At 42.6% G+C, this 22141-nt stretch overlaps 2 protein-coding genes across 4 annotated transcripts in view; both read left to right on the top strand.

Moving 5' to 3' along the window:
- Positions 1–4565: 4565 nt before the first annotated feature.
- LOC138616858 (peptide Y) lies at positions 4566–7127 on the top strand. The gene is made up of 4 exons (XM_069691429.1): positions 4566–4598; positions 4808–5039; positions 6175–6255; positions 6856–7127. Exons 2-4 carry the CDS (start codon positions 4852–4854, stop codon positions 6878–6880), a joined length of 294 nt encoding a protein of 97 aa, XP_069547530.1. The 5' UTR covers positions 4566–4598; positions 4808–4851; the 3' UTR covers positions 6881–7127.
- A 222-nt stretch (positions 7128–7349) lies between these two features.
- The window catches only part of mpp2b (MAGUK p55 scaffold protein 2b), a 39963-nt gene continuing 25171 nt past the window's right edge, over positions 7350–22141 (top strand). Inside the window, exons 1-2 of one of the 3 annotated variants that reach the window (XM_069691424.1) lie at positions 7350–7634; positions 19198–19277. In XM_069691424.1, the coding sequence (XP_069547525.1) occupies positions 19247–19277 (31 nt within the window). In that variant the 5' untranslated portion in view covers positions 7350–7634; positions 19198–19246. Of the gene's footprint in view, positions 7635–7689; positions 7733–19197; positions 19278–20945; positions 21227–22141 lie in introns of those variants that run through there. The other 2 variants (XM_069691425.1, XM_069691423.1) reach the window with 2 other exon arrangements.

Below are 22141 nucleotides of genomic sequence, written 5' to 3'. Positions count from 1 at the left end.
TGTAATTACTACAAGAATTGACTCTGGTATCTATTTGTACGTGCCCTGGCTTCGTTAGACTGTGAAGCCCATTCTTTATTTAGATTCTCCCATGTTTGGTGTAATTGGTGTCCATTGGGAAGAAATCCCCGAGAGACCTGAAATCTCTACAGCTGTGGGCATTATCAGTTGTTTACAATCTGTTGTGAGTCACATCTGGTATGACGCCATATTGTTTGTCGTGTGTACATTTCTGTCATATCTAGGAAACGGCCCTCAAGACTAATTGTATGTCTAATGCTCTGTTGTAGTCAGTATTTTATCCCCTCGCCCTCCGTAATCAACAGGTTTTTGTTTTTTTTAATCTATAACTCATTGACTTCCTTAATTCAGAAATTGAGACCATGATCTGTGTTAAATCATCAACCTCTCCCGAGACCTCTCACCCCCCGTGTCGTCATCCATCTGAGTTACCTGAGGCTGCCACCGCCGGCTCGCCCACGAACACATCAGTTGTTGGGATATCGCTGTCATTGGTCAGCTCTGCTTTCCAAAAAAAAAAAAAAAAAGACGAATGGTTGAAGTGATGCTGCTGTTGGCGGAGTAGCGTCTGATCCTCTGGGGGGAGGAAAGGGGATCACATGAGCCATCGTTGTTTTCAAAAGCAAATTAGAAGCCTTGACTTGTGTGCTCATTGTTTAGGACTGACATGAGACATGAAGAAGCTTATCTGTTAATGCTACTGTCAGAAAAGTGTGCAACATGAAGGACACGTGTTTGGTCGCTCCTCTGACCGACCCTCGGCGGCCTCTTTTAGAGCCACTTGTGCTCATGAATTACCACACTGTGGTAGTGGGCAGCAACCAACCCCCCGTTTTGTCTCTTGAGCTGCGCAAACAGACCCGGCTGCCTGAAAAGCACTTTGTTCATATTAGTGGCGCCCCCACTCTGGAGATAAGGCTAAATAAAAGTGCATAATCATTTCCCCCTTTCTGTCTGCGATGGCAGGAAGGAGGCAGACTTTCTCCTGGGAGATTGCTCTTACACCAGAATGGACTTTTGTGCATGTGTGTGTGCGTAATCGTCCTGTTTGGACTACACGGCATGTGCGATGCAAATGGATATGCAGGTGGTTTTACTACCTAAAGTGAAGACGGGGGTGCAGGAGAAAAGCTTTTACAGTTAAATCTGGAGAGTACACGTAGATGCCTGCAGATTTCCGACATTGGGACCTGCTAACAAAGTGTTTTAAACTGTCTATGTCTTTCCTAACAAAGTCATCTCTGGCACCGGCAACACTAGAAAAAGTTGGTAAAAGTGAATAGATGGGAGAAAAAAAAGTTTTGAAAATCATTGGAATCCCACCGGTCCTATTATCTCGGCCTTTATGGGCAGCTCAAATACTTCTCCCCTATGCAGGGGCCCGAACTACTCTTCAGGAGTGCATTAGCTGGGGTTTACTGGACCGTGAAAACTTAAACTGCCTGCCCTGTCTGTTATCGGAGGGGGGGGGGAGGCTGCGACATTCTTAGTGTTTACCTGCAAACACTGGAGAAAGCTAATGAGTTTGTCTTGTAGATATGGTTGTTTCTTGCCATTGGCTTTTATGGGTCGGAGAGAAAATACAGAGGTTGATTACTGCAGTAGAATTAACTGAATGTTCACGGTAGCCACCGTCAGCTGGGGGGAAATGGGTGATCACCAGGAAGAGGACAAATATCAGCTTCCCTCTATGGGAGACCATTTATTCATAATGTAATCACTTTTAGTTAACCGCCCCCCTCCCAACCTATCAACTTGTTAAAAGCCATCATTTTACAATTTAGATTACATTTTGACTATTTTGCATTGAATTGAACATCACTGAGTATAAAAACTGCACTGCACTAATTGTCCCTCAGTATCACTTTGAATTATTGTACAATAATTTCTCCGAAATGATCAGCGCAATCAATGTTGTAATACCGCAACCCGCTTACAGCCTTTGTGGCGTTGTCATATACACTTTAATTGCTTGGTTTTTTTTTGTTGGTTTTTTTGTCCACAGCTCGGTGGAGGCTGTCAGCTGGGATTTATGCCTAAATCAGGTTGTGTTTTTGACAAGGGCTTAGGGACAGACAAAGGGAAAACCGTTGTTTTTTACGACTCTATAAACAGCATGAGAGGTGTTGTCATCGCTTCCCTTGGGATCCCAGTTGAACAACACGCACGTATAGCAAGCTCTTCTGGTCGATGGCACCTTGACAGTTTCTTCGATTTATACAATATGCCTTTAAAGTATCACGAAGGCTTTTTTTTTTTTTTTTTTTTTTTTGTTCCCTGTATATTCTCTAGTTGGGCAGTATTGTTCTCTTCCTGTATCCTCCAACATGATATGAAAGCACTCTCTTGACATTGACCTTGTCTTGGTAGCCTCGTGGCTGAATTCATACCATACAATTCAACTTCCTTTGTTCAATCTAGGCGAGAAATCTTTGTTGAATCTCTCCGTCGTGTTTCTCACTTTGTTTGTTTTTCGCACTTTTATAATTCGTAATTGTATTTCTATGTATAATTTGCAGTTTTCTCGAGTGCGGAGTAAAATTGCAGCTAGCAGGGCCCCAAACGCCGATATTACGCGAGTATATCGAGTTTTTCTCATTCTGAAATACAGATTTGAATAATTTCACTCTTTACCATCTTGAACCAAAGACACCGAGGGGTTGATTCATTAAAATACAAAAGTTAATTATTGTGGCTTCCTGATTAAAAACAACCACATTACTCGTCCTCCTTGCTATCACACAAACATGCAAACTGTGAACAAATTCAATTTTCCACTGAAAGCGTTACAATCTCCACAGTCCCTTCTGGCTCCCTTATGAAATCACTCAATGAATGAGCAGTAAGTTGTAGATTATATTAATACATTGCAGTACATAACAATTTTCCTTCAAAGAACAGCTATAAATCACCATATTTCCCCAAAATTTCAAACTATCCCTTTAACGGTAAACTTGACATTGAGTTGGAGTTATCCCCTTCGTTCATGGCAGAACAGAGTTTCTAAAGTATCAATATTAAAACTCACTCCCATCGTACTTCGATTGTAGAGGCAGTGAACAGATTACATATTAAACGATAAAAAGTGCACAAAAATATATGGTTCCTTTTGATATGACATCAAAATCATCCACACATCTCTGTACACACACCCTCAACATGCACGCACACACTGAAAAGAGATTGCACTGGCACTGTTGAGTAAGTGGTGCCTTCAGGCGTCATGAACAGAACAGTAGACCGTGAAGATCCAAGATAAACAGGAGCTGCTGCGGCGGTCATAAATGTGACCAATTACATTAGAGTGAGTCTCAGCACTTCATACCTGAAAGGTATCTGTGTACACAACGTCTTTCTGCCGGTGCTCATGTCATATGAGCGTCATCGGTCCACGTCCACCCCCCCAAAACCTCTGTGGGGATTTGATTTTGAAACAGGTACGGGGTAAATAATTGTGATGTTTGATCCACCAACACCTCGCTGAATCATTTAATTTAATCACTGGAGAATAACTGACCTGAAAATGGTTTTCCCTGAAGCAGACGGCTGCTGCTATTTTCACATGACTGTGAGACAAAATAGCATTGATCTGTGGCCAGCGCGGCCTATGACCTCCACCTCCAGGCCATACTAAAGGCTTCATCACCATTTGAATAATACATGCTGGAGTGATGAGTGCCTGCCTTTATTCTTTAAAGAAATCAAATCTGACTCCCCAAAATCTTAAATCAAAGCATGTCTGTGTTTTGAAAAATGTAGTGTGCCATGTTTAAATATTCTGATTATATATGACAAGTGTTCTGTGGACTGTAATATCTGTCATATGTGCTCCCCGCTGTTAAACTGAAAAGCAAGGCCAGTCATCTCCGTCTCTCTCTGTATTGTTGTGATGCACTGGTTTCTTTAAAGTGCTGCGCAGGTCATTATTTCAAGCATGAAGGGCCTGCTGTATTATTTTCTGATTGCCGGCGTATTGTACTTTCTGAAGTCCTACAAGCATGAAGAGTGCGAGGCATTTGAAAGGTAGATGAGAGACGTGTAATGTCGGCTTTCTGGGCTGAGGACAGCTGCCTTTAAAGTGGCGAGGAAGCGGGTACGTGTGTGTGTGTGTGTGTGTGTGTGTGTGTGTGTGTGTGTGTGTGTGTGTGTGTGTGTGGGGGGGGTTCGTCGTGCTGAAACGACATTAAAAAAAATCCACAAGTTGTTGTTTTTTTCAGTTTTTTTAAATAATAACAGCTGGTTCAATTACTCATTCATTTAGAGCTACGCAATTCACCACAGTAAAAATCCACCAGACACAAATTAAAACTTAAGCCTGAAAAATGTGAAATCAGTTTTATTTCCGTTCCAAATAAACTTCAGGATGAAAGTCAAAAACCTCGTACCAGAATCTGTGAACTTTAAGTGTCCACCGGCTTTTAATTACTTTACACGCAGCTGCTGAAGCGAGGGGTGTGGTTAACTGTCACTCGGTGCGCATCAGGTATCCATCCACACTATATAATCCTGTGGACTGAGAGGAGAGAAACAAGACAGGAGCACCACCGAGGTGACAACAACAGGAGACAAGTCAAACAGTAAGTTCTCTTACTTTTGTATTGCGTCTTGAATTTGTAACCCCTATACGTTTTGTTTTTTTATTTGCCTGTTGGTTCATTTATGCGCAATTTTTTTTTATCTCCGTTAACATATTGTCATATCATTTGGGGAATACTTTGAGTGCATTTTGTGTATTATTTAAGTGAAACAGAAACATCATGAAATTATATTTTGGCTTCATTAAAAGTTAATCTACAAAGGGAAATCGACGAAGGCAAATCAACTCCTCAGATGGCCAACGTGCTCAGATCGTGGATGATGCTCGCAGCGCTCGTCGTTTGCCTGCTGGTGTGTTTGAGCACTTTCGCGGACGCCTACCCCCCCAAACCGGAGAGCCCCGGGGGCAACGCTTCACCGGAGGAGTGGGCCAAATACCACTCGGCGGTCAGGCATTATGTCAACCTCATCACCAGACAGAGGTGAGTCGGGGAGGTTCACGAAACTCAATTTAAACGCAGAAATTTTACTTGTCCGTCACTTTATTGAGGCTATTTTAGTTGAGAAAATAATCAAGGAAATGCAGGAAAAAACGAATTCCTAGGGTGCTCATCCATCATAGTTTGCGTAACGGTCTCTCCTCGGAGCCCTGTCGGGTTTGTGAGTTTAATCAACTCTTAAATCAGCTAATGTGTCATGTAGAAAAACTGAACAAGAAGGGTGAATAAATGCTGAACAGCTTGCAGTGATTTGTTATCTTTTCATGCCTTGTTAGGGTAGACAGGTGGTCCCCTTCCCTTGTGTCTATGTGAGGGTTGAAAATCTCAGATTTAAGGACAAGATTGCCCTCCTTCTCTCACATAAGGCGGCGTCTTTAACACCTTAAATCAGGAGTTTCCAGAAGCAGGTTAAGAGTCCAGCTCTTGTTACAATATATTCCCACGCTTCTTAGAAGAGGAAATAATGAGGAGACTGGAGGTGCCCCCCGAATCTTGTAATACACATAGTGGAACATCAGACATGCCTTATCATTTCCTTATATTTCTCGCCGGGTGAAAATCAAGACTGAATCGTGACAGGATATGTTGTACTTACATGGTGGGGGACTCCTGTTTCTGTGTGTTACTTTTCCTGTGGTGGAAGCTATAGTCTTTATATAAACCCTCCTCTGTAATTAAACAGGCTGGATCTGTCATTGCTCTCAAAGGACTGTGTAATATACGGTGCAGCCCCTCATGCCCTCAAAACAAAGGCAGTTTTACTGTTCAGTGGCCAGACATTGATTTTTAGTAAAGACTTCAAAAGATAGAGTCAATGGAGATTTGTGCTTTTGCCTTAAAGCTTGGGCGGTGAACTTGAAAATCCTCCTTTAAGCTCTGATAATTGCACATCTGACTCGTGACTGTGCTGCTGAGATTGAGAAGAGAAACACAAGACTCGACAGGCTGTATGCTGCTGACCTGCCTCTGTGATTCTTGAAGAAATTACCCTTATTTGAAATTCATAGCGAGGCCGAAGGGTTCACGCCAGAGCACTTGTGAAATGCTGACTCCGTACGGCATTATCACGTGACTAATATTAAATATCATTACATTCGTGGTGTTTGATTTTCTCCAGGTACGGGAAGAGATCAACCCCCGAGCAGGCGGTGGCATGGCTGCTGTTTGGGGGAGATTCAAGCCCGGACTCTGAATCACGGTGAGAGAAACACGAGCATACGCGCAGTATCGTCTCTATAGGCCTAAAAATATCTGAAAATCTAGCTGTGATTTTATGCTAAATATGATAACTGACGGTGTGTTGTGTGCCCAAAATTGAAGACACATTTTCAAGGTGAAAAAGTCCCTGAAATAACTGAGCAAAGGAATACATAATAAGTGCAAAGAAACCCTGATGACGTTGCAGGTTCACTGGCCAATATCCAATATTCAATAAATGCCCCATTACCACAATGAGGAGGAGGAGGAGGAAGGGTCAGATGGGTCACACTCATGGTCGCCACTGATTTTCAAAATTTAAGAGGTCCTTCTATATAAAGGGGGAACACGCACTTTAATGACCTAAAATTAATTAAATATACACAGCCCTGCTAATATTGTTCTCATTTATTATCGACTTATATACAGCTTCAATTCTTGCTGCGTCTCTCGAGCCCTGTAATTGTTTTTTAACTGAGTATTAATAAGCTTCTTATCTTCTATTTTGACACCAGAGCTGATAGTCTGTCAGAGCTATTATTCATCACACGTCGAGATATAATGTCATGTAAATAAACTGATTTCATCTCTTTTCTTACAGCCAGGACTACGTTGATCCGTGGTAAATCAGCCCAATGTTAACCCTTCCACACATTTCCTGACGCTTCGATTAACACAACAATCAAAAACATTCTCAACAGACAACCTGCACTGGACTTTGTGACCCTATATATGTAATTATTTAATGTGCATGCAAATCTCTCTCTTTGTATTTGTCTGACTTTCAGTCGCCTACAACGTATTTGTTCTTTGTCCAAAGATGTAAATAATTTGTATCGACATCAATCAATTTACGATAAAGATCTGACTGTAATAAAAGTATTACATAGACACACTTGGGCTTTTGTTATTGTCTTCCATCGTAAATAAAGCCAACTGTACCTACACCTCCGTTGCCACCAGATGTCACCATATCCCTAGGAAACGTCCATTTGGTAAATTAGCCTGGCTCGTTTGCTGCTCCTGCACGGGTTCGTATCGTCGGGCAGCTTGACAGCCTCATTCAACTTCACGCAGGGCGACGACGAACAACAAAAGACTCGTTTGTTTACCGCCCGGACACCCCTCGCGCGACGGCATCGGCGCGCGCACGGCAGCCAACTTGGCTTTCAATCAATGGAGCTGTTTGGAACAGCAAGCGAGCCGCTTTGGGGAAGGTGTCGTTAAAGATAGCGGTTCGTGTGGGTAGCTGGCGGCTCGCGGTGTGCTGAAAAGTGACCGCATCGGAGGAACGCTGCGAGGCGACCGGTGTTGATAGCTCAGACCCCCTTTGCTGCGTCCTCAGACCGGGGAGACGTCTGGATAAAGGTGACCGAGCAGGTGAGCTCCTGAACCTTTTCCGTTTTTCACGGACGTGGTGTTTTTTTTTTTTTTAGTTTACGTCGGTGGACAGCAATTAACGCCGTTTCAACGCAAACGTAAGTCCCACCTTCTCCACAAGCCGGGGTGGGGGTGGCTGCTGCTGCCGCGGTCAGATGTTAATTCATTAAAATGTGCTTAATTTCACGTGTCACGCGCGTCACCCTTTTGAATTACCCTTCAATTCGCTTATTGCTGAGCCTCGTGGAGCTCGAGGCGACGCACGTTCAGCGCGAGAGCGCTACCTCCACCGCGAGCTCGTGCGCCTTATTTTTATTTTTTTTGCCTCAGCCTCTGTCCACGAGCAATTATGAACCAGCCTAATTATCCTCGGTCTATTTGAACCTGTGCAACAGTCAGGTGACAAGTAAATACGCTGCGGTCTCTATGACAACCCGACTCGGAATAATTGTCGTCTGTTGTTACAATTTGGTGTTGAAATGTAATCAATATTGGTGAAAATAAATAAATAAATAATAATAATTAAAAAAAAGACGAGTGGACGTCATGCACCTGTTCGTTGTCACTGCGCATGTCCACACATTCGAGGATGTGCACAGATGTTTGAGCGCGCCGGGACCAACAGGAGGGCAGGTCGCCTCCTGATGTGCATGACATGTAGAAATATTTAAAGAATAGGTCTACAGTATTTTCCCGGTGACTACATGTATGATATATGCCAATGATAAACATGATAACTACATTAAATTAAACGAGTGTAATTATCAATATTGATGTCAATTTCAAGAAAAAACAGAGACAAAACGCACAAAAAACAGACAACATATTACACTTACAGCTCTGAAAGAAAAGCAGAGACTCAAATATACCCTCCCAAAATAAAAAGAATAATATTTAATAATTAACAAAAACCTGCTTTTAATCTTTTGTGATATTTATAGTTACAGCATGACCCAGTTCTTCATTCAGGAGAATATTTCCAATATACCTGGACCTTAAATATTTGCTAATCTCAGTTTGCTTTTAAGAGCATATTGTTGTCTTTCTAGTTTCATACATTCTGCCATATTTCTTAGCATATTATCACCTTCAAAATTGGCTTAATAATTGTTTTTTTGTTCTCTTTAAGATCCAATGGCTGACATTAGTTGTTGTTCTTCAACAATTTGCGCTCAGAATAAGAAAATATGAAATGCCTTTGGATTGGTGGTGACACCGATATAATTGAATTCCCATAGGTCGGATAAGATTTTAAATTTCTTATTGTCTTGTGTGGCAGAAATGGTTGAATCGGCACTTTGAGGTGAGGTCATTATACTGCAGATGAAGTATTTGAATGGTCCAGGTGTTTTCAGTGGTGATAAGAGATGCACGGTCGTGTTTGTGAGTCTTCAGGTAGCAGACACCTGCAGAGCAACGTGAAGTACACGCTGTGCTGTTTGTGGTTTGTACAGAAGATTGAAGGTCTGTTACAGTAAAGCATGACTTCAGTTTACATGCAGATATGTTTTATCACTTCGAAAACCAGGCTGTTGTGTATCTCCGTGTTTGACTGGTGGGAGTTTAATGTTGTGAGTTTAGTGAGAATCTTTTTTTTTTTTTAAAAAGACTGTTCTCGACAAAACGGGTGGATGAGATCCGTGGTGGTTCCCATTTTTTTTTTTTAAATAAAGGTGGATCGGAGAGTGTGCTCCAACTATCGGCGTATCGCACTACCCAGCCTCCCGGGCAAAGCTTATGCCAGGGTGCTGGAAAGGAGGCTCCGACCGATTGTCGAACCTCGGATTCAAGAGGAGCAGTGCGGATTCCGTCCCGGTCGTGGAACGGTGGACCAGATCTTTACCCCCAAAAGACTACTGGAGGGGTCCTGGTTTTTGTGGGGGGGGGGGGGGGGGTGCCGGAGTCGTTGCAACGGGCCATCCGGTCTCTATACAGCCGCAGTAGGAGCTGAGTTTGCATTCTCGGCAATAAGTCAGACTCGTTTCCAGTGGGTGTTGGCCTCCGCCAGGGCTGCCCTTTGTCATCAATCCTGTTTGTGACCTTCACGGACAGGATATCTTGGCCCAGCCGGGGGAGGAGCACGTCGGGTTCGGGGGTCTCAGGATCGCCTCTCCGCTGTTTGCAGATGATGTGGTCCTGTTGGCCTCTTCAGACCTCCAGCACTCACCGGGGCGGTTTGCAGTCGTGTGCGAAGAGGCGGGGATGAGTGTTAGCAACTCCAAATCTGAGGCCATGGTGCTCTGCCAGAAACCGGCGGATTGTTCCCTCCAGGTGCGAACGGAGTGGCCGCCCCAAGCGAAGGAGTTTAAGTATCTCGGGGTCGTGGTCACGAGCGAGGGGAGGATGGAGCGGGAGATCGACAGGCGGATCGGTGCGGCTGTAGCAGTAAAACAGGCGCTGCACCGGGCCGTGTTGGTTTTGGTGAATTTACCGGTCGATCTATGTTTTCCGACCCTCACCGGTGGTCACGAGCTCTGGGTCGTGATCGAAACAACGAGATCGCGTCTACAAGCGGCTGAAATGAGTTTCCGCCGCAGGGTGGCCCGGCTCAGCCTTAGAGACGGTAGAGAGGGTAAGGAGCTCGGACACCAAGAGGGAACTCGGAGGAGAGCCGCTACTCCTTCGCGTCGAAAGGAGTCAGCTGAGGTGGTTCAGGCATCTGATCAGGATCCTCCTGGGCGCCTTCCTCTGGAGGTTTTCTGGGCACGCCCAACTGGCAGGAGACCCCGGGGGAAGACCCCAGGACACGCTGGAGGGATTATATATTCCATCTGGCTTGGGAACACGTTGGGATCCCCCAAGATGAGCTGTAAATGTTATGGGGGAGAGGGAAGTCTGCTTGCTTGGCCTGCTGCCACCGTGACCCGATCCCGGATAAGTGGAAAACAATGGATGGATGGACAGATCGACCTATTCTCTTTGGCAAAAGTGCACGGGTGAAGACTCCTTCACACAAATGAACTGACTGAGTCTGGGAACAATATTGTTATTTTTGAGGAGTTTTTATTTTTATTTATTTATTTATTTTTTTAAATCTATTATCATGATTATTTTTTTTTTTTTTATCTATTATTACAGTTTCTCTAAAAGCTCCACACTTTATAGCCACTTATAACAAAATGAAAGTCGCTCTGTTGGATGTTTCACATCAAACCACAGTCAGATAGGTCTCATTTCAAAGAGCTCTTTGATTGGGATTAAAAAAACTTCCACCTTCCACTGTCAGTTTCTGTTTTTGAAGCTTTACCATAAATCTCTGTGCTTTTGACAGTTTTGGGGGATTGGCTATAAGATCAGCAGGTCTGCCTCTACCTCGACAGAATCGTTTCGTAAGCACCTCCATGAGAACTCTGCTTCTAATGGGTCTCTGTGGACTTTGAACATTTGTCCTTCACTCTAAATTATTTCTGCGAGATTTGAATACGTTTTGTTTCAGACATTAAATTGGATCAGATCAGGGGGACAAAAATGGTAGCCTGATGGCGTCAACAACATGACCATGTCTGAACCTCAAAGTAATACATACTTGCCATTAAATTAATACAAATCCTTTTGGTTACAGAAAGATTCAAACAGCTATCCCTGTGTTTGCCCCCGACCAGATCTCATTATACACAAGAAGTTATTTGATGTGACATACAGAATATTCTTAATAAGAAAACCCTTCGGTGGTGCCTGACTATGACGCTGTTCGGTTTGACGGGCTGAGTGATAAATTATTGCGTCAGCCAGGAATTCTAATCAGCTGTAGCAGGCTGAGGGAAAGCAACAGGACCCATCCACTCTCCATCCCACAGGGAGATTAATCAGGAGTGGTTCGACATCTTTTCCCCAATGTCTGCGGTGCCATTCATAAAAGTGACCTGCTCATTACTCCCTCGCCTGCCAGCTACACCCCCCCCCCTCACAGATCTCCATATGCGGCATTAAAGTGACGACTGCATACTTTCATTTTCTGTGTACTGGCTTTATGTCAGGACTTTTTTTTTTTAATTTATTTATTTTATAGACAAACATGACTTTTCATCTCGCACCACCAGTACTTTAAAGTGTTCTCTTAAAGTGAAATATCTCAACTTCTACAAGACGATGAGACCAAAATGTTGACCTTGGTGATCCCCGACTTTTCCCGTGGTTCCACCCCGAGTTTAACGTTTGGAAAGTCAACAGTTTTGGATTAATTGCAATGAAACGAGGTACAAACCTTTACATTGTCTGCAGGATGGATGGTAAAAACTTTGGTGATCCCCCGACTTTAGCCTCAGCTGTGCTTGTGTGGCTCGTACTGGTGCAGTGTTTTACTTACATACTGAGCATTGCGAGTTTGAGACCTGCTAAACATCTATGTTGGCGTTGCTATCGTGAGCTTGTTGGCATGAAGCTGCAAAAACCTCAGCAGTTTGCCACCCTCGTTTGGCAATCAACAGGGACGTCACCCATTGGTTTGTGAACAGGCGTAATGAAGCCACGGGCTCTGATATCGGCCGTCGTCATCTTGCCAGTTAACAACGCCGAAATAACTTGTGGAAAAAAATGTATGGACTTTGTATTTGATGAAAGAAGTTGAATGGGGGTCTATGGAGCCGGAGGCTTTTTTGAGCCAACCTCTAACGGCAGTCTGTGGTATGGCAGCTTCCGCATCCGCCTTACTGTTCAAACCCGTGAGCGATGTCCACCCTGCAACATTCACAAACCTGCCAGACAATGTAACATCTCCACAGCAATGAGTCTCTGTACTTTTGTCATAGCCGGATATACCGGATACAACGGAATACTCTGTCCGTTTATGCAAATTTGTAGCTACACTGTGCTGCGTGTTTAATATTTTGTATATCTCACCTACTATGATATGCTGTTAATCCATGCCAATATCAGCCAAATACATGGGCAAGATAATATGTCAAGTGTTGGCTTAAAAGTGCAGATTGCTTTCTATTATTCAGGCCTTAACGTTTAGTGTCTCTCTCTCAAGAGAGATCTGAGTGACAGTGAAACACTGACATTCATATTCTTGATTTCAACATGGCTGCTCCCTCTGAAAAAAAACGACAAAACGAGCAGAGAGTCTTTAATGAAATCCAGGCAGGGTTGTGATTGTAAACGCTCCCCCTGGGTAGCTCGCAGCACTTCGCCTCAGTCCCTTTACCGCTCTGTGATACATACTTGACATTTAATTCTAATTTCAGTCGATATGAGCAGATGGAAAAGGAGACGCACAACACTGAAGTGATCGGGATATACTAAATGTCTGGATTTCAAGTGATATCTAGTGATATGATGGTGATAAATTGTTCTCATGTTTTTAAAATCAAAACTTACTAAATCAGCATACAGAAAAAAACCATACCACAGAAAATATGATTAATTACAAAGGAGATAATGAACTTTGAGAATCACTCATGTGGCTTAAATGACCAATGAGTCCCAAAGCTGTTAGCTGATGGTTAATCATTATACAATTATATTTTTCAAGGCACATTTAGATAAAGTTTTATTATAGCTTCAAGCGCAATTTGTACGCTGGAAAAATACATCAAGTGTTCTTTTTCCATGCTGTTTATTCCCGCAGTCAAGCGGTAGTACACTGTGTGTATTAATATGCATGTGGGGAGCAGAGAACACTTTTATTTTGAAATCATTCAACCTTGCAGTACTCATCAGCTTTAAACTGCTTTCGAGTTTATCTTCTCCTTCAAAAGACCTCCACACTCTGCTGTGATTTGTAGAGGCATCAGGCTTCAAGCAAAATGATCATTTGATGTCACGGCTGTTAAACTGGCATATTTCTTACCTTTTTGTGACCTGAAAGTATTAGTTATTAAAATCAAGGGAGGTGACATGACTTAAGGTTTATCTATTTGATTTACTCACATTGATAGTTGATAGGATTCAGGATACCAACAAAATCCTTCAACATAAAAATATTGCAGATCTAAATTGATATTTGGTTCAATTGACACATCCTGTTCTGTACTCAGAAAGTATTGTTCAATACTTTCAAATCGTGACGGCTTTTGGTACAGCATTTAGACCTCCGTGTTTAATGATAAACTCTCCTGAAAATCTAGTAGAACAGTTAACTGAATGAATCAAAAAATGACATTGGAAACGTGTTGACCAAAAAAAATGGAGAATCACAAATTACACGTGTCTTTGAGCTGTGGTAAAAAAAAAAAACAAGCACCCGAGAAAACTCACACAGGCGCAGGCAGAACAAACAAAACTCCACACAGAAAACCAGGAGGCTTGAACTGAGGAACCTTCTTTCCGTGAGACGACAGTGCCAACCACTTCACCACCGTGCTCCGAACGAGTCAAACATTACATCATCTACAACACAATACCTAGAACCCTGTCCAATCCCAGCAATATTACAAAAGGAACGCGAATCACTGTGAAAACGACAGAAGCCACGATGAGGATCTTACCTGATCGTAATGAGACCCATTTAAGCAACTTTTTGCCGTAAAATCATGGAGTTTAGCGGGCACAAGCTGCCAAACGTCTTCTCCAGTTCTTTAAGAATATTTTTTAAAGAACTAAATTAATTAACTAATTAACTGAATTAATTGCTGAGAATTTTGCTGTACTTTATGTTTGCGTTTGGCATGAGCGCTCCACTCCTCTACGTTGTCTTTTTGTAATTTTTTTTTATCAGTGTAACACTTATCCAACACTCTCACAATCAATACGGAAACACAAAAACGCAAATCATTTTGATCTCTTAGCTTCACACTCAGCAGCTGTAAGGGCAGGCAGTAATATGGTATTCAGATATTGCTGCCAGTATATAGTATAACATATATTTTATGACTAGTGGTTTGTTTCCCGTATGGCTATCTGATCTTGCTGCTATTAAAATCCCACAAGCTTTGTAGGTAGTCTACATGTAACCCAAGACAAGTACACCTGTTATGGCCTGCACTATCCAGCAGCCAGTTGTAGGGACAAGTATGGTCAGAATTGTATTTTTTATTTATTTTTATCTTAACCATACTCTTATCGGTCCGCTTCTTAATCAACACTCTTATCTTTTTCATGGCTAAACAAATATTAATTTCCTCTTCTTTTAAATTAATGTAATTAAAATCCAAAGTAAAAAAAAAAAAGGGTCAGAAAAGTTTGCTTTCTTTTCCTCAGCAACAGAAATGAGAGAATACGAAGAATGTTCTCCAACAAGTCTCTGTGAATCACCGCTGCCCCTGTTTTTCTTCAGTTGTGGTGAAACTGTTTCGAGAGCTGTGGAAACAGTACGATCAGGTTGGACTGTAAAGTTGAATTACATGCTCCCAAGTTTTTAAATCAAATTCCAAACACCTCAACTCTTAGCAGTGCTGTTAAAGCCTTAGTTTTGACTGAAGACTATCAAAATATATTTCTTGTCTGTTGTGTGACTATTAGAATCTTTTTTCTTTCTTTTTTTAGAAATATGATGCTGATATAAACCTCTCCTCAGATAAAGAGCAACGCTGTATTGAAGTACAGCTCAAACCTTTTAATAGACCCAATTTTAGCTCCAGCTTATTATTATTTTACGCATTTTCCCTTGTTGCCATGGCAAAGCGCCGGGGAAAAAAGGCGAAGAGCTGCTCGTGGTTGTCTTGGATACGACAGTTTTCCCTTGTAAAGTAATGAGAGGAGCTGAACCTGTGGGAGCACAGGTTTATTTTTAGGCCTGACGCCAGCCTGCGTGTGTGGATTAAGACTTGTTTGGTTACTGGTGTGTGTGCATGTGTATGTGTGAGCATGTTTACAGGTTTTAATGCAGCGTCACTGTGAGAACGGCTCAAGGCGTTTTACACTTGACATACAAACACCTGAGCCACTGCTTGTGTCATTGCTACAGGCCAAAATTTGCTGGAAGGAAGGTGCCTTTTCAAAAAGAAATTGCATGCTAGGACACCTGTTTTATTTCCTGAGAAATATGTATGATATAATAATTTACCACAGTACATAGGTTACGTGAGAGTGCTGGCTTGCTGTCCTTGGAAAAAATATCTTTTAACGTTTATTCCCTTGACTTTCATTGATATTTTTTAGGCACAAAAACTTTGACCTTTGCTCTCATTATTATTGGATTAATAGGATTTGGGTGATGCAGGATTTAAAACTTAGTCTGTTGTCACACTTGTAATATTCTGTAAAGTGCATTAAACATGGCTAGAAAATATAATTATTGGTCTTTGTTCTCAGCGCACAAGAAGCACTCACACACAGCTGGCCTCTTGTGTTAATAGATTGACGGTGTGGAGATGATAGCAGGTCTGCGAATGTGATGTCATGGCAGCTGTGCTCTTGAGCTGGAAGATGGAGATTTGTGTGTGTGTGTGTGTGTGTGTGTGTGTGTGTGTGTGTGTGTGTGTGTGTGTGTGTGTGTGTGTGTGTGTGTGTGTGTGTGTGTGTGTGTGTGTGTGTGAGAGTGAGTTGACAAATGGAGACAGAGAGAAAATCACTCAGGGAGCAGAGACACAGTTTAAACACACCAGATACAGTATTACTGTAGAGACCGACTGACCCACGAGCTGAACAACTGCAGGGTGTTTTCCTTCTGCAACACAAAGGCAGTTTGTGTAAAAAAAAAAAAAAACAGTTTTGACCTCAACTACAGATCATTTACACACTGTTAAACTGAAACATTAGTCTTAATGGTATTTTGGAGAATACCTTTTTAATCCGTAATTGGAGAGCTTCATTACATGTTAAGAGGCTTTTCACCGACAAAAAGCCACCAATTACCAAGAAACTGCCACCACTGGTTATGGCTGCATAACCCCATTAGATCATGACTAATATCGGTAATGAAAAAGGAGAGTGACAGAGTGAAAGAGCGGCGAAGATACTGCCCTCCTCCCATCGCTCCGTCCTCCCGACCCCCCTGTGTTTTCAGCCCAGCTCCAGCATGACCAAGCTCTGTTACAATCGGCTTTGACTTCTCAGCTGCCGTGTGGTCTCTGCATACTTTTAACAAGCTCTGTCATTTCACAGTGCAAACACAGGATGCCTCGGATAAGCCTGTGGGACTGGTATGCAGTATTAAGGACCTGATCCACATAGATCAGAGTTTTGCAAAAGCCCAGAGTCATTTCCAGAGATGCAACTGATTGTAAGCCAAACAATAAAGTCAAACTAAACCGTTTCAAAATGAAGGAAGCAAAATGAGCCATTTCTGTAACTGAAAAACGCAAAACACTCAACCGAAATACATACACATGACTTCAGGTGTTACCATTCCAAATATGACATGTCTGTGGGTTTGAAAGTAGATTTATTAACGAAGGCAAAGAGAGAAAGTTAATCATGGAAGACCAAAAACTACGTTCGTTCCCTGTCTCACTCCCTCCACCCACCAGAGGTCCCCAATGCTCTCCCTCTCTGTCTCTGCTCAGTCTCCTGCAGGCTCCGCCCACCTCACCTGCTCACAGGTTCCCGATCTGCCCCACCTGCAGCCTCCCTACAATCAGCCCACTTTGTAGATCTACTCCCAGTCCACCGCTACTAGTTGCCAGATCATAAATTTAGTCACTCTGAGCTAAGTTGCGGGTTTCCAGGAGTTCTGTTTCTTTGCCAACATCTTGTCAGCTTTGTGCCCTGCCTGGACTTTGGACTCTGCTATTTCCCCTGGTGTTTTGAACACCTGCCTGGTTTTTGTTAATTTGGCAGTTTTCTGTTTTCCTGCAGCCTGCCTCAGTTTCGTGTGTTTAGGTTCCCCAGCTTCACTAATTTTATTGCATCAATATTTTGGATTATAGTATATACTTTTGAAATAAGCTGGTGGGGTCACATTAATAAATAAGATAAAGCCCGGGGATACTGATCATTTTCTCAAACTGCAGCCTATCTAAACAAATAGGATTTGGGAATATTTTTGATATCCGCACACAGAATCAAATGAATAAAATTACACACCTCTGAGCTTGAAGACGTGTTCATTGACAACTGAGAGGTGAGGAAAGAAACAAGAGACTGATTAAAGTATCTTTCTGAGTAAGTCAGTTTAGATATTATCTGCTTAGTAGTACAAGAATATAATTTTGTGCTTTTATCTGAAGGGAAGCACACATTTATTCAGTTTCCTAAATAACTTGACAGCAGACAGACAGAAAACATGTATTATGTAGCAGTTGTTCATATTGTTATTTAGCCTATAGTGCCCCCTTCGACCAGTACGTGTAATTCCTCAAATCTTTGAGCAAAGCAAAAAGATGCATCACTCTTACAGTGACAATGAGGATTTTTATGTAATCACACACACACACACACACACACACACACACACACACACACACACACACACACACACACACACACACACACACACACACACACACACACACACACACACACACACACACACACACACACACACACACACACACACATTTCCACACAGTGACTCTGTGGTGACATTGCTCAGCTTTGATCACCACAGCTCTAGTTTCACCATGGATAGCTATTGTCATGGCAACCAGGATTTAGCATCCTTGGATACTGAGGTCTCTCATGACAGCTGGGCTCATTTCTTCTTCACCATTGTTCCTGTCTCTCTTTCTCCCTCTCTGACCCCACCTCATATTTCCACACAGTCAGACCCTTCCTGCTCGACAGTTTTCTCGTCTCTCCTTTCCCTTCCTACTGTAGTTGACATCTGTTTCTTCTTAAACCTTATGCTTACCGTTCTGCTGATGTTTCCTGCATCCGCTCTGTAATTTTCTATACTTTTCCCTTTGTTTGTTTCACAAACTCCACGTGACCTGACGAGCCTGTTTTGGGTCCCAGCACAATAGAAGCTTAATTTTCCAGTCTCCGGTCTGTTATGCTTGTTACTATTTCTTTCTGCCGGATGTTAAACGGATCAATTATAGTCAACAGAGAGCCTCACTAAGCTAATGTTAGCTGGCCTGCCCACTCAGTCACCTACTCACTCAATCTTACCAACTGTTGCTAATAGTATTCCCAGCGGACAAGATGGCCAAAGCTGTTTGGATGTTACCAGAGCAACTGACTATTCTATTAATAGCTGATAATAAAGTTATATAGCAGTTATCCTGTGTGGGAGATTGTTGCGATACAATGGGAATGCTCTGTGTGGGTAAGTCCATTGACTGAACTTGTGACAGAAAGGGATTTGTATTCTTTGTTGAGGCTGGATTAAGACTTCCACGGATCCGTCTGTGTTGAACTTTGAGGACCTCAAGCAAACAACACGACTACCCACCTTCCCTTGTTTCAGCCTTAAAGGGATAATTAGCATTTTTTTGAAGAAGAAGTACTTATCCATAGTGAGTGTATCACCTGGAGTAGGTCCACAGCCATACATGGCTTATCTTCAGTGCCTTTAGAGATGCCTGTTTCTCCAAACTAGAGACATGGAGACTTCCATGTACTGCAGGTTATACACTAAATGTGAATAAGTACTTAATGCAACCCCTTTTCAAAAAAATGGAAACTATCCCCTTAATTCTACCTCAGTCTCATGATATTCAAGGGTTTTTGCAGTCAGATTCACAATCAGCACCTCCTAAATGCGTCTCTCTTCTCTTTTTGCTTTCTGCTTTCATTGCAGTTGACCTGACAAGTTTTGTGGAGGAAACTGGGAGGAACCAATTTTGAAAATGCCCGTGGCAACATCCAGCTCTGAGTCCGGTAAGTGTCTTGGATCTCGCTAAGATGAGGGCGTCTCTGTGTGAGTGAGTCAGTGTGTATGAGAAAGAGAGAGAGAGAGAGAGAAGTTTGTGGTTATTCCTGCACTCAGGACATGTATCTCATCTCCCCTGTTCTAATGTGACTTAATGAGCTGGCTAATGGAGCGCTAAAACTCCAGTCTCAGATCAGTCATGCCTCGAAGGATTTGCTGTCGTATCCGTCGCAGACCTCCGTTCGTCCACGCATGCACGTCGAATCCGTAGCCACACAAATACACATTTGAGACATTAAGTGAGTCTTTTATTAAAGATTGACAACTGATGAACGATGACTGAAATAGTTGGACGTGGAAGTGATTTTTAAGTCACACTTTGAGTGTCTTACAAGGGCCGTAACGGAGGCAATTCAAATGTTTTCCTTATTCAACTTATTTGAGACATATTGATGTTTGTTGAAGAGGGCTGTTTATTTTCTATTAATCTGATTTGTGTTTTTCTTGTATTAATTTCTATGCTCCACACATAACACCATGTTTTGCACTTAATTTCATTCCATACACATTAATTTATAAAACTGATCCCAGGGTTGGAATTTGTGGATAGTTTTGCTTTAAATAACAAAAAACAGGCGTTACATCCTGTGCAAACGTTTCCATGAAACTGAGGTATTCCAAGTCAAATTTGGGATCACACGCTTTGTTGGTCTGTCGTTGGCATCGCACCAAAGTAAATTTTCACATTGTTATAAAAGTAAAGTGATATTTTGGCAACAATCAAATTATATTTTCTTGTTTGAGTGCCAAACATGGTGCCAGCATTAAACTGTAAACTGGCACATAGCCATGCTTCCATGTATTTCCTCTTCACTCAAAGCTCAGGATGGAGACAGGTGGGATAAAAAAGCCATGACCACATGTCTGGTAAATTAGGCTCTGTGTAGTTTTTAAACTCCAGGCCAAATCTAGAACTCTAGAATTTTATCTTGTGATAATCAATCGCAGCAGTCAGCAGCCGGATAGAGGGAGAAAAGCACGGAAATTTAACGTGTGTGGAGTCTCTTTTCTAATAGTCTGTCAGTCAGTCTTGATTTGTACACTGGCCGAGGGCTGAGACTGGATGACTGTCATTTTCAGTAACAGAGTAAATTGTTTCTCCAAACCAATTCATGTCTTTTTTTAAAATTCTAAACAGCAGCATTTTCAGCGGGGATATCTTTGGTTTGGAGAGGGTCAGTTCGGACTTGAAACGGTAAGATCTTTTTCAGCTCCTGTCGGCAGAGTAGCTCAAATGTACATTTCCTGAAGTTATGAGCAGAGAGCTCAAATATATATTTACCAATAAGCACCCTTCACTCACTGCAAAGCAGCCTGTGTTTGTATCTGTGGTAACAGTTATGGAGGCGATAACTAGAATACAATCTCCTAGGCATCATCTCCTTGACCACACCTCCTTCCCACAAGGCATCCTTCTGCTGCTCTTTTCCCCAGTTGACCCCACACAGGAAAGCCTGGAGAGAAAATCGCCCTGCCTCCTTTCTCTCCCTCCTCCTCGTCAAAGCATCATACTTCCCTCCCTCTTTTCTTCCCTACTTCCCCCCACCTTCTTTCTTTGCTCATGCACCCAGCCCTCTCTCGCCTCCATTCATTCATGCGGAGGAGAAGACGCTCAGCCAGGCATAGCTTTTACACATTCACGTCAAGACCAGGTGGAGGGAGGAAAGAGCGAGGAGCTGTTCTGGCAGAAAGAGAAAACCAGGAACCGATAGGGAGAGGGAAGGAGAGAGTGATCTCTCGGACTGCTTCTGATAGTACTGGGTGTGTTAGTGTGAGTGTGTGCCCTGTAGTGAGGTGTTGTTCACCATGGCTGGCAGCCTGTTTGGAAGGCTCTCCCTGGAGGAGGAGGACTCAGCCAACTCCCTGGAGGGCCTGGACATCAAGCTGGGGGGAGAAGGTAAGAACATAGGTCCCTATCTGCTGGGTGTGTGAGGAGTATAGGATGGTTTATAAAAACACTTCTCCAGCTATGTGTGCTGTGATTGTTTAGGGAAGACATGCAAGACAGTAGGTGAAATCTATTAAAATGAACCCTTGCAGATGACAGTTTGTCTTTATTTACTCCGTTGTGGATCAGTCAGTGTTTTAAATTTGCATTGCACCTGCTCCAGTTCAAACCTCCAGAGTGTGATGAAGATGAGCAGAGACAGATCAGGACCCAGGGCAGCATGTGATGTACAGAAATCTTAGGCAGCAGACTACAAAGGCGGGAAAGGAGGTGTAAAAATACAGCAAGATGTTTCTCAATATCACCACAACACAATATATTAATAAAGGAAAAAATGCCATATATTCCTTTATTTAATTGTATTTACATATAGAAGACTTGTTGTCAAATGGAGAGCAGTAGGGTGAGAGACAGGACTGCACTTTGGATAACACCACAAAAAAACAAACGTAACAAGTGATCACAAGAGGAAGACCCTGTGTCAAAGCAAGTATGTGTGTGTTGTGCTGAATGATAATGCCCGGATAATGTTTGGTCACACAGCATGGAGTAGGAAGTGCCGTACACTATATCCCATTCATAATTGATGGATTTCATTAATATTGGATGGAGTTGCATACCTCAGAGTAATATGTTGTGAGTGTGTGTCCAAATTTATTGAAATGCTGCTCTTTTCACGAGTGCCCTGACCCACACATGCATTGGTTGCCTGTCTTGCTTGTCTCGTGTATGGAAACACTTCCGGATGCCAGGAGAGGGGACAACCAATAAAACAAGCATTTTATGGTGCCATGTTTTATTAGTCAAGGCTAGAAACGTCATGACATCATTTCCAAGTCTATTGCATGTCACATAGTATACTGT

This window comes from Brachyistius frenatus, unplaced genomic scaffold, assembly GCF_029030835.1.
Source record: "Brachyistius frenatus isolate BFR_SWC_R1_liver_20210118 unplaced genomic scaffold, ASM2903083v1 Contig_11, whole genome shotgun sequence".
NCBI classification, from domain to species: Eukaryota; Metazoa; Chordata; class Actinopteri; family Embiotocidae; genus Brachyistius; species Brachyistius frenatus.
This window is presented reverse-complemented; position numbering and strand designations above follow the sequence as displayed.